Source organism: Phyllostomus discolor, chromosome 12 (assembly GCF_004126475.2).
Source record: "Phyllostomus discolor isolate MPI-MPIP mPhyDis1 chromosome 12, mPhyDis1.pri.v3, whole genome shotgun sequence".
Taxonomy (NCBI): Eukaryota; Metazoa; Chordata; class Mammalia; order Chiroptera; family Phyllostomidae; genus Phyllostomus; species Phyllostomus discolor.
Genome location: NC_040914.2, coordinates 25,568,136 through 25,582,884, shown reverse-complemented (window position 1 = coordinate 25,582,884; position 14,749 = coordinate 25,568,136). Strand labels below are relative to the sequence as shown.

The following is a 14,749-nucleotide window of genomic DNA, read 5'->3' as shown; positions in this document are numbered from 1 at the left end:
CATATCCATTTGATTAATTGGTGGCCTAGCCAATTAATCATGGAGAGAAAACACAGCTGGGCCCCAAAATGATTTTTCTCTTTCTCCCTTAGCAGTTCCATTGAACCCAGGCTGAAAACCCCACTGCTGAGAGCAGGGAAGGCTTCTAGTCTGACAGTGTGTCTTTCGGCAGCTTCTTTGGGGTTCCCCGCTGGGCAACTACAGACAGAGGAAGGGGTTATTCATTCTTCTCATCTTTCTGCACAGCAGGTGTTAACAACCTCAGCGTCACCTGTCAAGGGAGCCCCCCATGCCCCACAGCCTGAAACCCCACCTGACCTCCCAGCACTAACCCCTCCAGGGCTTGGCTCTGCAGTGGCTTGAGGCCAGAAAGCTGTGGGGTCACGTCTGCCACGCCCCGCCCTGCTGAGCCTGGTGAGCCCCAGAGCGTGTGGAGGGCCGCAGGACGCCCAAGGAAGGAAGGAAACAATGGATTTTGGGCTGGTCTCCCGAGGGCTTGTGCAGGGCCTGCGCGTGAGGCTGAGATCTGAGACTCGGGCACTGGAAGGGGGGGCCTTCCCCCAACCTCTTAGTCATTGAATGCCCTTCTTCAGTACACGCCGGTGGGGGAGGCAGGTTTGGGGCCTTAAGAGCAGGTCTCTGAAAGTCTCCCTAGGGACAAGGGCGAGGGGAGCTGAATCCAGGAAGATTCAGGGTAGAGCGGTTCTTCCCGTGAACACTGGCCAGTCAGTGTTTTGTATTTGTGGTTTCCAGGGGTGGGGGGAGGGGGACTGCAGAGTGACAGTGCTTAACGAGCAGAGGGTTTGTTTTGGTGGGGATGGGAGGTGAAAAAGTTCTGGAACCTAGACAGTGGCGATGGTTGCACAATGATGTGAATATTCCCAATGCTACGGAATTGTATACTTTACATTCGCTTCCAGCTCGCCCGATTCCAGATTCCAAGCCAGAGGTAGGGCGACATTAGGGTTTAGTCTGGGTCCATCAGGATCAGAACATTCCCTCAAAGACCCATAGGGGAAGCCAGAGGTGGGGCAGTCCATTATAGACCCATGGGGGTGGGAAACAGTAGGTGGAACATTCCATTACGACAAAGTGGTGGTGGGGGAGACCAGTAGATTCAGTGCTCAACCTCCCATCCCGACCCTAGTCGCGACCTTTGTTAGGAGCTTGCCTGGATACTGCTCTGGAACCCAGGCTAGCTTCTTGGGTTTCTCTTCAGCCCAGTGGTTCTCACCTGGGGGGCATACCTGTCTCTCCTGACTCCCTAACTCAATGTCTGGAGACATCTTTGGTTGGCACAGCTGGGAGAAGGCGTGCTACTGGCATCTGATGAGTTGAGTACAGAGATGCTGCTAAACAGTCTGGAGTGCACAGTACAGCCCCTCCTCCCATACAACAAAGAATTATCCACACCAAATTTCAACAGTGCTGATGTCACAGGTGGGCATAGGTAACCAGGTTCTTGGTAATCATAGACAAGGAATTGAACCAAACACACAGAATTTATAGCATTATGACAGTGAGTAGATTTATTAAGTGATAGCACACTTCACAGAACATGGGAGCAGGCCCACTCCAAGCAGAGATTGACCTCCAGGGCTGGAGAGATTCTATTCTTATAGGGTGGATCTTTTCTGGCTAGTTTTGGCGGGCTTTTATTACACATGTACAAGTAGTTATATTACTTTAAAGCTACTATGCATGTGGTCTCCCATGATTTTCCTTGACTGGCCGCTGGGGAAGGGGGTCCCACAATGGTAATTTATTATAATGCTGTTATAATGAAGCAGGCATCATGTAGCATCTTCTGGGCAGGTGCATTCATGAGTCACCATGATTCAGCGTTTTTCCAGAAAGTAGGAACATATGATCTCACCTTTAACAGAAACCTAAACAACAAAACAAACAAACAAGCAAAATATAAGCAAAGACACTGAAATAGAGAATAGGCTGACAGTGACCAGAGGAGAGAGGGAGGGAATTTCAGGGCAAAAGGGGAAGGGTTTATAGGCACAACTATAAAAGACCCATGGACAAAAACTAGGGGGGAGTGGAAATGGGAGGGAGATGGGGAGGGCTGGGGGGGTTCGGCTGGGATGGGAGTAAAAGACAGAAAACTGTACTTGAACAACAATTGAAATAAAAATTTAAAAAAGAAAAAAAAAAAAGAAAGCAGGAACAACCGGTCTTAGAACAGGGTGTTTGTCCTATATTGAAATCCTTTATCTTAGCCCTGGGGCACCCCTGGAGTTTCCTCCTGCCTGACTATCCCTGCCTCACTGAGGTGGAGAACCCCTGGCTTAGATGATTCTTTGCCAGAAACTAATAGACGTCTTCAACCGCTTGATTGGGGGACATGCAGGGATGCAAGTCCAGGGCAGCTCTCCAAACTCAGCTTAGAGTAAGATGCACCCTTATTTTTAGAGAACTCTCCATTAGGTTCCATGCCAATGAGAAGAGAAAAAACAGAGCTGGACAAGAGACACAGATTGAGATATTTTACAAACAAAACATTTTAAACCAAAAGGTCTCTATCTGGTCCTGCTGACCTCTCCACTCACCTTTCACAAGGGTTCCTCCTGGAGCTCTCTCTGCTCCAGCAGTGCTGGGTCTCCTGCTATTTCGCCAAGGGTGCACCCACTGCAGGCTCTGCACTTGCTGTTCTCTGCCTGGTGGGTAGGTGTTCTGGGTGTTGCAGCTGTTTCACATGCCACCTCTTCTTCACACAGTCACGACTTCCTCACCCAGTGGTTCCCTCCATGCAGGCCCCTCCCCTGCCACGGTTTTGGCCATCATCCTGTATACATCCTAAGCCAGTGGTTACCTGGGGATGATTTTGTCTTCCAGAGGATACTGGGAAATGTCCAGATGTATTTTTGATGGTTACAGTTGAGGGCGGGGAGGGTGTACTCCTGGTGGGAAGAGGCCAGGGAAGCTGCTCAGCATCATACAATGCCCAGGAAGGTCACTGCTGTGGACTGAATTGTGTGTCTATCTCAACAACCCCAAAGGCATATGGTAAAGCCCTTAACCCCCAGTGTATTTGGAGAGAAGGCTTTCAGGAGATATGAAGGTTAAACAAAGTCATAAGGGTGGGGTCCTGATTCAATAGGATTGGTGGTCTTATAAAAAGAAGAAGCATCCTGGCTGGGTTGGTCTGTGGGGTGGAGCATTGTCTTGTGCACTAAAAGGTTGCATGTTCGATCCCTGGTCAGGGCACGTAAGAGAGGCACCTGATTGAGAGGCTTTTGCGCGCTCTCTCTCTCTCTCTGTCTCCTCTCTGTCTCCTCTCTCTCTCCCCCCTTCTTTCCCCCTTTCTCTTTCTCTTTAATATCAATAAACATATCCTCAGGTGAGGATTAACAAAAAAAATGAAGAAGCAAGCGATGTCTCTTGCCAGGTACATGCATGGAAAAAAGGCTATCTGTGAGTCAGGTTTAATATGTGGAACTCTCCATGACAAGTACTTAAACCAAACACTAAAATATTTAAAACTGAACATAGGAAAGTGAGCAAATTGACTAGGGCTCCAGTGAAACCAGGAAGAGCTTTCTTACCAGGAACCAAACCGGTCACCACCTAGATCTTGGACTTCCCTGCCTCAGAATAGTGAGGAAATAAATTTTTGTTGTGTTAGCCCCCCACCTGTGGGTTTCATTATGGCTGCCTGAGCAGGTAAGAGGGCTGCCTGCAAAACAGTTATCTGGCCCCAGATGGCAGTAGTGCTGGAGTTGAGACACCCTGGTAATATGCTGATTTTGAAAAGTCTGTGACATGAAAGTACAGAGATATCCACCCACGTGACAGTCTGATTTGTAGGTGAGTGACTGACTCATCTTGTTTTTTTTACATTAACCATTACATCATGCAACATTTTGCATAAGAATTACATTAACTGTTACATTAACTAAATAACTTGTATTGTATAAACATATGTGACATGTATGTCATAGCCAATCTAAAGGAAAAGATTAATGGGAAAGGTGAGAACAGTATGTGTTAGGGTTTGTGATATGTTTCAAGTGACATGCAGGAACACGGAAGGCAAAAGTATTTACCAATGTCTACATGTCAGTCAAAATACTGTGAGTTGCAAGTGATACATATGTGTGTCATAGAAAACATGTGACATGAATACAAATAAACTATTATACTGTCTTATATGTATTATATTATGTTATACACTCCTATAGTTTTTAGAAGACAAAGAACATTTTAAAATGCTTACATATAATCAACATTTATCTTTTAATTAAATGTATTGGGCTGACATTGGTGATTATGATTATTTAGGTTTCAGCATGTAAAATTGTATCAACTTAAAGAATAAAAATGAAAAAAAAATATGCATTACACACTCTTGTACTGAACCTCCTGGAAAATAATGTTTTTCTATAACATTTACCTGACCAGAATGTCAAAAGACAATAGACATAAGGACACTTGTGGGGAGAAATGGTAAAAATATACACCTGTACCCACAACCCATAAATATTCAACTGTATATTTATTCAACTGTATATTCAGCCTGCTGATTTGTATGACACATTTTCCTCACAGTGATCAGAAGTGTAAGTGTAGGTGTAGAGAAGAAAGCCAAGTGACCATGAACACTGTGGGGAGTTTTGCAAGTTAGAGAACAAGTTTTGTGGGTAGAAAGATGATGAGTTCAGATTAGTTGGAAACACCTCATAAAATGACCTGAAGTTCCAGGAAAAAAATTAGCATTCAGTGAAACAGGTTTGGTTATCCATCTTGGAGAAATTGAAACCATGGATGTCAATGAGATCCCCCCAGGCTTGTGTCTGGAGAAAGGAGGGTCTGCAGGAGAACCCCAGAGCTCTGGCATTGGAGAGGCTGCAAAGCTGGTGTTGCAAGAACAGTCAAATGCGAAGAGGAAGCCAGTGAAGTGACAAGGTGGTGAAGTGACAAGGCGAGAAGGAAGTGGTCAGAGGCAGCCAGCAGCAGAACACAGATAAAAGGCTCAGAAGTGTCCACTGTGAGTTCCAGGAAGCTCATTAGCATTTGTCATGAAAACAACCGGTGGGGTGAGAAACCAGTTTCCAGGGGTTGAGGAGGGACAGGAGGTGTCGGTAATTCCTCGGGGAAATTGGTCTCTACATCCATGGGCTGGTAAGACTAGAGAGATGCACCTTCATCTGCAGAATTGGCTCAATAATCTGAAGCTTGAAACCTGTCCGTAAGTCAGAGCTGGGAAACTTTGCTTCCTGTGGGTGGGTGGTGCTGGTGGGGTCATAACTGGGGAGAGGTGGCAAATCCTAGGATGCCATCATTCTACGAAGGATCTACTTTCCTTACTTTGGGCAAATGGAAAAGGGAGATAGAGGGGACATAGGTTGCCACAAGAACACAGGTTTTTAAAAATTTAAATTTTTTTTTATTAGCAGAGATCAAATTGGGGCCTCTCCCCATGTCTCCTGATTCTGCAGTAGATTTGTTGTATGAAATGGGATGAGGAAAGACAAGGGAGGCAGACTGGAGAGATCCTGTCTTGTTGTAATTGGGAATTCACAAGAACCTGGGGTAAATGCAGAAGGAAGAGGCTGGGAGAGGCCAGGAAAGAGATGCCGTGTTAAGTCTTTGCTTTTTCTTTCCTTTAAAAGAAAAATTTTAATTGATATTTGAATACAGTTGCTCAGTCTTTACATGTCACCTCTTCTATAACCATGAGACCGGGGTACTGTAGCATCAACCTGCAAAACCAGATGGTCCTTCAGCAAAGGAGACAGGCTCGAGCAGTGTTGTGGTGTAGAGGGACAACTGTGCCACACACACACACACATACACACAATTCAGCCACGAGAAAGGAAGAAATCTTGCCATTTGGTTCAACCTGAGTGAGCCTTAAGGGCATTAGGCAAAGTCAAATAAGTCAGACAAAGAAAGACAAACACTGTATGATCTCACTTGTATGTGAAACCTATAGAAGGTGAACTTGTAGAAACACACTCAGTGGTGGTTACCAGGGGCTGGGGGTGGGGGAAATGGGGAGACGATGTTTAAGGGTAAAAACTTGCAAGTATGATCTCATTTTTAACAGGAACCTAAACAACAAAACAAAACAAACAAGCAAAATATAACCAAAGACACTGAAATAGAGAACAGGCTGACAGTGACCAGAGGGGAGAGGGGAAGGAATTTCAGGGGAAAGGGGGAAGGGTTTGCAGGCACAAGTATGAAGGACACATGGACAAAAACTAGGGCGGTGGAAATGGGAGGGAGGTGGGGAGGGTTGGGGGGGGTGTTGGCTGGGATGGGAGTAAAAGACAGAAAACTGTACTTGAACAACAATTAAATTAAAAAAAAACTTGCAAGTAGTAGATAAATAAGTCCTGGAGGTCTAATGTACAGTTCAAGGAAGACAGACAGCAATATTTTATTATTGCTAAGGGGCTAGATGGTAATTTAGTCTCACCACAAAAAAGGAGTAACCATGTGACACCATAGAAGGCTTAGCAAACACTATAATAGCGATCATGTTACAATGTATAAATGTATCAAATCAACACACTGCACAACTTAAACTTACACAATGTTACAGGTCAGTCATATTTCAGTTGAAACATAGTTCACTTTGGGAAGATGAATTGCTAATTTGCATCTCTGACTCTGCCCCCAAATATCTTCTTGCCATACCTCTCATGGTTTGCCTGCTATATTAACACCAATGGGTATGAATGAGAATTAGAGGAAAATGTCTCCTTCCTCCACTTGGTTGCCCAGTTTACCAACTTAGAGTTTTTTTCTGACTTGGCTATGTGCTCAGCCATCATTTCTTTTAAAATAAAATTTTCTTAAAGATTTTATTTATTTTTAGACAGAGGGGAAGAGAGGGAGATGAGAGGGAGAGAAACATCAATGTGTGGCTGCCTCTCATGCAACCCCCACCAGAGACCTGGCCTGCAACCCAGGTATGTGCCCTGACCAGGAATCAAACCAGTGATCCTTTGGTTTGCTGGCCAGCACTCAATCCACTGAGCCACACCAACCAGGGCTATTTCTAAACAATAAAATGAAGTCTGGCTTCTGTGCCTAAAATATGTCAGGGGTGCCCACCTTCTCTGAGTAATTATTAACTTTTACTTAGAATAATGTGGGAGCCTCTTAACTAGTCTCATTGGATGTGTTCTTTCTTATCTTCAAATGGAAATAAATTTTAGCACAAGAAGAATAGAAAGGAGTTTTCTAACTCAGACAACATTGACAAGACATTGTAGTGACTAGCTTATACGATGGTAAAATATTAAAAATATTCCCCCCAATATTACTATGAGAAAAGGACATCCGCTATCTTTACTCCTACTTATCCATGTCCTGGATGTTCTAAGTAATAAGACTGTGAAAAATCAATGTTAGAAAAACAAACAAACAAAAAACCCTAAACATTTTTAAACTAAACATAACCTAAAACTGCTAAAATCAAGATGTGAACTTTGTGAGACCATTGAATACACATTCAACAGACACAAGTCAATTTTATTTCATAATACCAGCAACCAACAATAGCAATAACATTATTTAAAGAATGACACCACTCACTAAATAAGAATCGTGTCACTGTGGCCCTGACTGTTGCTACTCAGTGGGTTGGGTGTCATCCTGCAAACCAAATGGTCACTTGTTCAATCCCCAGTCAGAGCACATGCTGGGTTGTGGGTCAGGTTCCTGACTGGGGTGCATACAAGGGCAACCAATTGATGTTTCTCTAGCATGTTGATATTTTTCTCCCTCTCTTTTTCCCTCCCTTCCTCTCTCTCTAAAAATAAATACATAAATCTTAATAAAAGAATCATGTTAGTGTAGATATATCTGATGGATATCTAACACAAGATATACTCATTCTCTGCATAGAAGACTGCAGAATATTATTTGGAGAAATCAGTGAATATGTAACTGAATGGTGAAACATAACCATATCTCTGGTTTGAACCTTCTATGGACTGAAAGATTGGACAAGGTGGTGGTTTTTCCCTAAATTCACCTGTAGCTTTAATACAATCTCATGCACAACATAAATGGGTATTTTGTAAAAGCTGGCTAATTCTAAAGTTAACATTGAAACCTAAAGCTCCCCAAATAAGGAAATCTTGAAGTATGAGAACAGAGCTGGAGAATGTATGTTTACCAACTCTCAAGACTATATGCCTATCACCCCTAGCTGGACCTCCCTCTGGGTTACTGGTGGCATCCTTATGTCCCTGGTTGTCAACCCTGGAAGTAGACGATCCATCTTTAACTCTTCCCTCTTTTCTCAATGTTTTTTTCTCTCCTACACACATATTCTTCTCATTCCCACCAGAAGGCTCTTCACACCATGCACTATTCATCACATCACATCCTTGATAAGATTGCTTAATGAGTTCTCATTGCCTCCAGGATAAAATGTGCATTTATTATGTGGGGCCCTTGACCATGCTTGATCTGTCTTCTGCACTTGCTCAGCATTGCCCACTCTTTCTCTCACAATCCAAACTCATGGACAAAACCAAAGGAGGGTAGGCTCAAAGGTGGGAAGTGGGGATGGCTGGAGTGGCAGGGGGGAGGGGTGGGAGGAAAATGGAGACAACTATACTTGAAAGAGAAAAACAAACCTCTAGCCATACTGAATGTTTTTCGCCCTCTGTCTTGCATCTCAGCCTTTGCATGAATTGGGACCATGAAGAGACACCTTTTGCATCAACAGACATCCCCCTTACCCCTTTCTCCAGGTCTATTGAATGGAATATTGCACAGGAATGGCCTCCAAGGGCATTCTGTATTTCCTCTAACACAAGACTCACCCCCTTTTTAATGACTTGCTTCTTTAAGGTCTGTACTCCCGGCAATGTCTTGTCATGTCAGGGATCATGTTTGCCTCAGTGTGCAATACTTTCGCCAGTGCCTGACGCATAGCAGGTGCTTGTAACAGAGACTGTGGTGGTCTAGGGCAACTGTATTACATTCCTCCTCACTTTATTGGTATTGAGCCAGCCACAGAGCCACCTGGAACAAAGGCTACTTTGCTCAACCTCTCTTTACAGCTTACCTCTCAAGCTGTTAAGTTCTGACCATTGAGAAGTAAACAGAAATGTTATGTGAATGTCTCCAAGGAACCTTTATAACAAACAATCGACCAGCTCTGCCCTTCTCACTTCCCCCTTCCCCCTCCCTGCTCGAGAGACCTAGGAGGAAGTGATAGAAAAGAGCACTTATTAAAGCCACATGTGAGATGCCACATGAAAGTGAAATCATATGGTATTTTTCTTATTTCATGGCACATAATACTCTCCAGGTCTATCAATGCTGTCCTGAAGGGTAAGACTTCCTTTTTTTTTGTTGTTTTTACAGCTGAGTAGTATTCCACAGAGTCATAGATACAGAGAACAGACTGACAGCTGTCAGAGGGGGTGGATTGGGGATGGGTGGAAAAGGTGAAGGGATTAAGCAAAAAAACAAAAACAAAACAACAACCAAACACAAAAAACCCTCATAGATGTAGACAACAGTATGGTCATTCTCAGAGGGAAAGGGTGGAGTTGGGAGGTAGGACAGGGAATTGGGGGAATAGATGGTGATGGAAGGAAACTTGGGGGTGAGGTGGTGAACACACAATACAATATACAGGTGATGTATTATAGAATTGTATACCCCAAACCTATATAATTTAATTAATCAATGTCAACCTAATAAATTCAATAATAAAAATACTTAGAACCTAGAGTTCTAAGAGACATTGGGATCTCCTGCAGAAGAACTTAGCGTCTTCACCCTCCCTTCTTGCTCCCTCCAGGATGGTGCATCAAACTCCATGCACACACCCCTTGGTTTCCCTCAAACCTGGAGATCACGTGGCCCAAAGTCAAGGTCAGAGTTCAGCTTTACCGATGGCCACTGCATCTCTCCGTCCTTTGTCCAGGGCTCTCTGGGTCCTGAACCTTACCCTGCATTCCTGATTTGAAGCCCCATTGGCTGTCTCTTCTGTCGTCTTTCCTCGGAGCCAGTCTTCAGCCAGGAGACACACAAGGGCCACCAGGACCAGAAAAATGAGACCCACCCGTAGAAGAGTGTCAGCTCGGTGATCCCAGATGGCACGACCTGGGACCAGAAAAACGGTGATCACCGACAGGAGCCTAGGGGTGTCATCTCACCCTGTTTTTGTCCTGGCCACATGCCTGGTGGCCTGCTTACCTTCCTGGAATCCCACCACCTCTGTGGTGAACAAGGAGGGCTCCCAAGCATCTGCAGATGGTAAAGAAAGTGAATGAGTGAGGACAAGAGATGGTGTTGGCCTCTTGCACTCCAGCCTCTCTGTCCCTGGGATATGCCCCATGACATTCTGTATTACTTTTCAAGGTCCCCACCCCATCCTCAGGGCCCAGTGGCTTGGTTGGACCAGTAGAATGGGAGAGTTGAAAGGCAGATGAACGTGAGAAAGAATTCAGTGCTGGGATTAATATGTGTGTGTCTTCACTCCAGGCCTGTCTTCTCTCTGAGCCTCAGCTTCCTCACTAAGTCAGTCAATTCTACTTTTTTTTTCTTATTCCTTTTAAAAAAATCTTTCCATTTACTTTTAAAACTTTTTATTGTTGTTCAAGTACAGTTGTCTCCATTTTCCCCCCACCACTCCTATCCACCCTAGCCATCCCCACTTCCCACCCTTGATCCTACCCCCCTTGGTTTGGTCCATGTGTCCTTCATACATGTTCCTGAAAACCCTTCCCCCCTTCTCCCACCTGTTCCTCACACACAGTAAAATTCAGTCTTGACAATTTTTCAAGGTCCCAAATAAGCTATCCTAGCCCCTCCTCATGCCCATCTGCAGAATTTCCAGTCCCACTGCCCTCCTCATTCGTTTGTTTTTTAAAATCCCATTGGCCACCTACTTGGTATAGGGCATATGCATGGCCATTCACTCTCTCTAAAAGCTTTTCACCCTGGCTGGTGTAGCTCAGTGGATTGAGTGCCGACCTGCAAACCCAAGGGTTGCCGGTTCAATTCCCATTCAGGGCCCATGCCTGGGTTGCAGGCCAGGTCCCTAGAGGGGGTGTATGAGAGGCAGTCACACATTGATGTTCCTCTCCCTCTCTTTCTCCCCTTCTTCCCCTCTGTCTAAAAATAAATAAATAAAATCTTTTTTTAAGGAAGGTTTTTTCTCCCAACAGCCACAGTATTTACTTGGATATCTCCTCTGCTGAATATTGCCACCTGCCCTTCCCATCACCTCAAAGCCAATTGGACTTTCCCCCCACACTACCACATCTTCCTCATGAGCTACCTGATTGATTTACATCCCCTGACTTTGACCCATGCAAAACAATACAAGCACTCCAAGGGCAAGGGTGTCTGTGTGGTTGACCGGTGGACCCACAGGTCATGGTAGTGGGGGGCTTTGATATTCTCCCTGTTACTCACCAGAAGAGGGCTGTCCTGTGGGTACAAGGTTGGTGTCCCCAACGTCTCCTGACAATGGGGACAAGGACACAAGTAAGTGTTTTGGGGTTTCTTCCCCAAGAAATGGGTCTTCCCACCTCCTCTCTATGCCTTCTCCTCCTTATCTCTCTTGTGTTCTCTACGAACAACCACCTGGGCCTCTAGGAAATGGACATGAAAGGGGCCTTGGTGGCAGGTACCCTGTCTACATCTCCCTACTCGTTCCTCATTGCTTGGGATTCCCGAGAAGACATGGGGGGAAATTGGGGGTTCCTCACCTGTGACCAGGAGCACCACAGTCTTGCTGGGGAAAGACCACATGAAGTCATTGTAAGAACCAAAACACCTGTATGTCCCTGAATGGGCAGTGGTCACAGGCCCCATGGGGAACTCTGCTTGAAATTTCCCATTTCTGCGCTGTGGGCTGCTGAGTCTTCCCTCCTTGAGCAGAAAGAACGTGCTTGTTCCAGTCTCTAGATGGCAATGGAAGGTCACATTTTCTCCTGGGATCACCTTAGACCCGGGATGAACTGAGAGGGTGGGTGTGTCATACATTCCTGTGAGAGAAGGTCATTAAAGGTGAAGGACATCTTTACCTGCCTGCTACACCTCCGACCACCCATTGTCTTTAAGACCAGGAGTCACTCCCCAGAACCTAGGTCTCTTCTGTGTCCTAAATTTGTCTCGGTGATAGATGTACCCACCAAAGACCTCTCCCTTCAGGATCGAGATACTCCCGTAGCTCTCAGGGATGTGCAGGCAAGTCTCTCTCTTTTTGGGAATTACCCTATAGCAGTGGTTCCCAGAGTTTGGTTCTTGGGACCAGCAACTCAGCATCATCTGCCAGTTTGTTATAAATGCAAATCCTCAGGCCTGGCCACATGGCTCAGGTGGTTAGAGTGTCATCCCATACACAGAGAGTTGACAGGTTTGATTTTTGGTCAGGGCACATGCCTAGGCTGTGGGTTTGGTCATCTGAGAGAGGCAACTGGTTGATTTCTCTCTCTCTCATTCTCCCCTCCCTACCTTTCTCTCTCCAATCAACAAGCATGTCCTCAGTTGAGGGCACAAAGAAAAAGAAATGCAAACTTTCAGGCTCTGCCCCATACCCACTGCATCAGAGACTCAGGGGTGGGGCAGCCATCTGTGTTGTAAAAAAATCATCATTATTTTCAATTGTAAAATACAAGTACCATAAAATTTACCATCTTAAGCACTTCTCAGTGTATGGTTCAGTGGTGTTAAGTGCCATCACCAGCATCCATCCACAGAACTGTTTTCATCTTGCAAAACTGAAACTCTGCCCTGTTAAACCATAACTTCCTTGTCCCTCCCCCACCCCAGCACCCACCATTCTACCTTCTGTCTCTATGAGTTTGATGACTCTAGGTACCTCCAACAAGAGGAATCATTCAGCTATTTTCCTTTTGCAAATGGCTTATTTCAACAGGAGGTTCACCCACATAGTGCATATCAGGATTTCCTTCCTTTAATTTTTTTTTAATTGTTGTTCAGTTATGGTTGTCTCCATTGTTTCTCTCTCTTCCTTCCTCTCTCTCTAAAATTGATGAACACTTCCTCAGTTGAGGATTAAAAAAATAGACTATAAATGCTGCAAGAGCAAGGGTGTCTGTCTGGAACTCCCTTAGGAATGGTTCTCATCCAATCACTGGTTGATACTGGGGGTCCCTTAGCAGCATTTTGAGACCACTTTGAAGGGCCATCTCTGGTCTAGAGTTTTCCATGTGCTTGGCTGGGTTCAGACTAAGTACCACAGTCCAGCCTCCTCTGCCCAGTCTGTGTCCTTCACTCATGACAGGGGCTTTTTCTGAGGACACTCCCCAGTCATCCTCCCTGCACACAAACATTCACCTCAGAGTCTCTTATCTGAAGAACATGGCCTAAGACAAATCCTGTCCTAGGACATAGAGATAACTCTTAATAGATAACCCCTATAAAAAGTGATCAAACCCCTGTTCCCCAAGACAAACAGTGTCTGAGTCAGGTTTGGAAGAGACAGAAAGCTAGAGAATAGGGTAGTTACCTGTTACCACCAGATCCAGAGGGTCACTGGGCTCTGACCAGAGCTCCCCCTCTCTGTAGAAGCACCTGTATTGCCCTGCACTGTGTCGGGTCATGAGCCGGATGGCGAACTTGACCTTGTTCGTAATTCCAGGTGGGGTTGGTCTCTCGAAGGTGGAAAGAAGTCCGTCAAAATGCAGCTGGTACTCAACAGCCCCGAAAGTTCCTTCGCACCAGATGATCACCGCCATTCCTTTGGGAATTACGGAACCAGGCTTGGCCCAGATGATGGGTTTCGAGAGGGTCTCTGGAAGGGAATGGGAGGCTGGGGTTCCAAATAGAGCCCCTCCCCACCCTCATTTCTACCCAGCCTATAGCCTCAAGCCCTCCTAGCCAGCCAGAGCCCCTGCCTCCTCAGCCACTTGTTCTCAGGCGGATGCGTTTGTCTGCCCTGCCTGAGACTCATTTCTGGGTCAGCGCCTACATTTTGAAATGCGGACAGCACGCCCAGTCTGAGCCCAGAAGAGGGACTCTGGGGGCTTTTGGAGGAAGGACTCACGTTTTTGGGCGCTGATCCGCTGGCACAGACATAGCCCTGGAAGACAGGAATAATGAGACGTTGCCGAACCAGGCACCCTGGATCCCGGCTCCCTTCCAGGTGGGAACTCACCGAGCAGGGCAGCGAGCGTGGAAAGCATAGCAGAGGCTGCCGGCGAATGTGGGGCAGCAGGGTGGAGACTGAGCTTGGGAGCCCGAGCAGCACAGGATGTGGTGTGTGGAGCCCGGCACCAGTCGCCGTGGGACTTCTGCTGTGACCGTGTTACAGGAACATTTGCAGCTCTTCCTCCAGCTCTGCCCAGGCAGCGTGAGGAGGGGCAGGGTGCTCAGGACCCAGCTGACCTTCTCTGAGGCCGAACCAGGGCCTCGGACACTTGTCTGCCCCGCCTGAACCTCCATGTCTAAAATTTGAACTGTGGACATTATGCCCAGGGAAGGCATGGGGCAGTGTTCCAGCAAAAACCTTAGAATCATGAAAAAAGAAAAAGTGTGTTTAACCTTGGCTCTCTGTGTACAGCATGTATGTGCTTGGATTAGTCAATTGGTTTCATCAGAATAGAATGACAACGCCATCTTCTAAAAAGATTTGTTACGACAGTAAAAAAAATAAAAAATAAAAAGTAAATAAAATTTAAAAAGTGAGAGGATAATGATAAGATAAAAAAGATTTGTTACAGTGTTTCAATAAAATGCAATCATTTAAGCAAAAAAAGTTCTGTTTCTTACATAAATACATCAT

At 45.6% G+C, this 14,749-nt stretch overlaps 1 protein-coding gene across 2 annotated transcripts; it reads right to left on the bottom strand.

Annotated features, from left to right (window-relative positions):
• Positions 1–9,599: 9,599 nt before the first annotated feature.
• On the bottom strand, positions 9,600–14,342 carry NCR1 (natural cytotoxicity triggering receptor 1). 2 transcript variants are annotated; one of them, XM_028529224.2, is made up of 7 exons: positions 14,123–14,341; positions 14,012–14,047; positions 13,475–13,759; positions 11,709–11,987; positions 11,413–11,460; positions 10,189–10,239; positions 9,600–10,095 (listed from the first exon to the last, which is right to left on the bottom strand). In XM_028529224.2, the coding sequence occupies exons 1-7, from the start codon at positions 14,148–14,150 to the stop codon at positions 9,866–9,868; spliced, it is 957 nt and encodes a 318-aa protein (XP_028385025.1). In that variant the 5' UTR covers positions 14,151–14,341; the 3' UTR covers positions 9,600–9,865. The 2 variants fall into 2 exon arrangements, with proteins under 2 accessions (XP_028385025.1, XP_035868569.1); XM_036012676.1 differs by having other exon boundaries at positions 14,012–14,342.
• Positions 14,343–14,749: the final 407 nt, after the last annotated feature.

What these genes read in the sequence shown, in the direction of transcription:
- NCR1 (XM_036012676.1), bottom strand. Translation starts at nt 14,150, where the DNA reads ATGCTTTCCACGCTCGCTGCCCTGCTCGGTGAGTTCCCACCTGGAAGG. An exon ending in TCTGGATCTGGTGGTAACAG is followed by an intron (nt 11,988 to 13,474) that starts GTAACTACCCTA and finishes CTTCTCTCACAG; the next exon opens with GAATGTATGACACACCCACC. An exon ending in TGTGGTGCTCCTGGTCACAG is followed by an intron (nt 11,461 to 11,708) that starts GTGAGGAACCCC and finishes CCCCATTGTCAG; the next exon opens with GAGACGTTGGGGACACCAAC.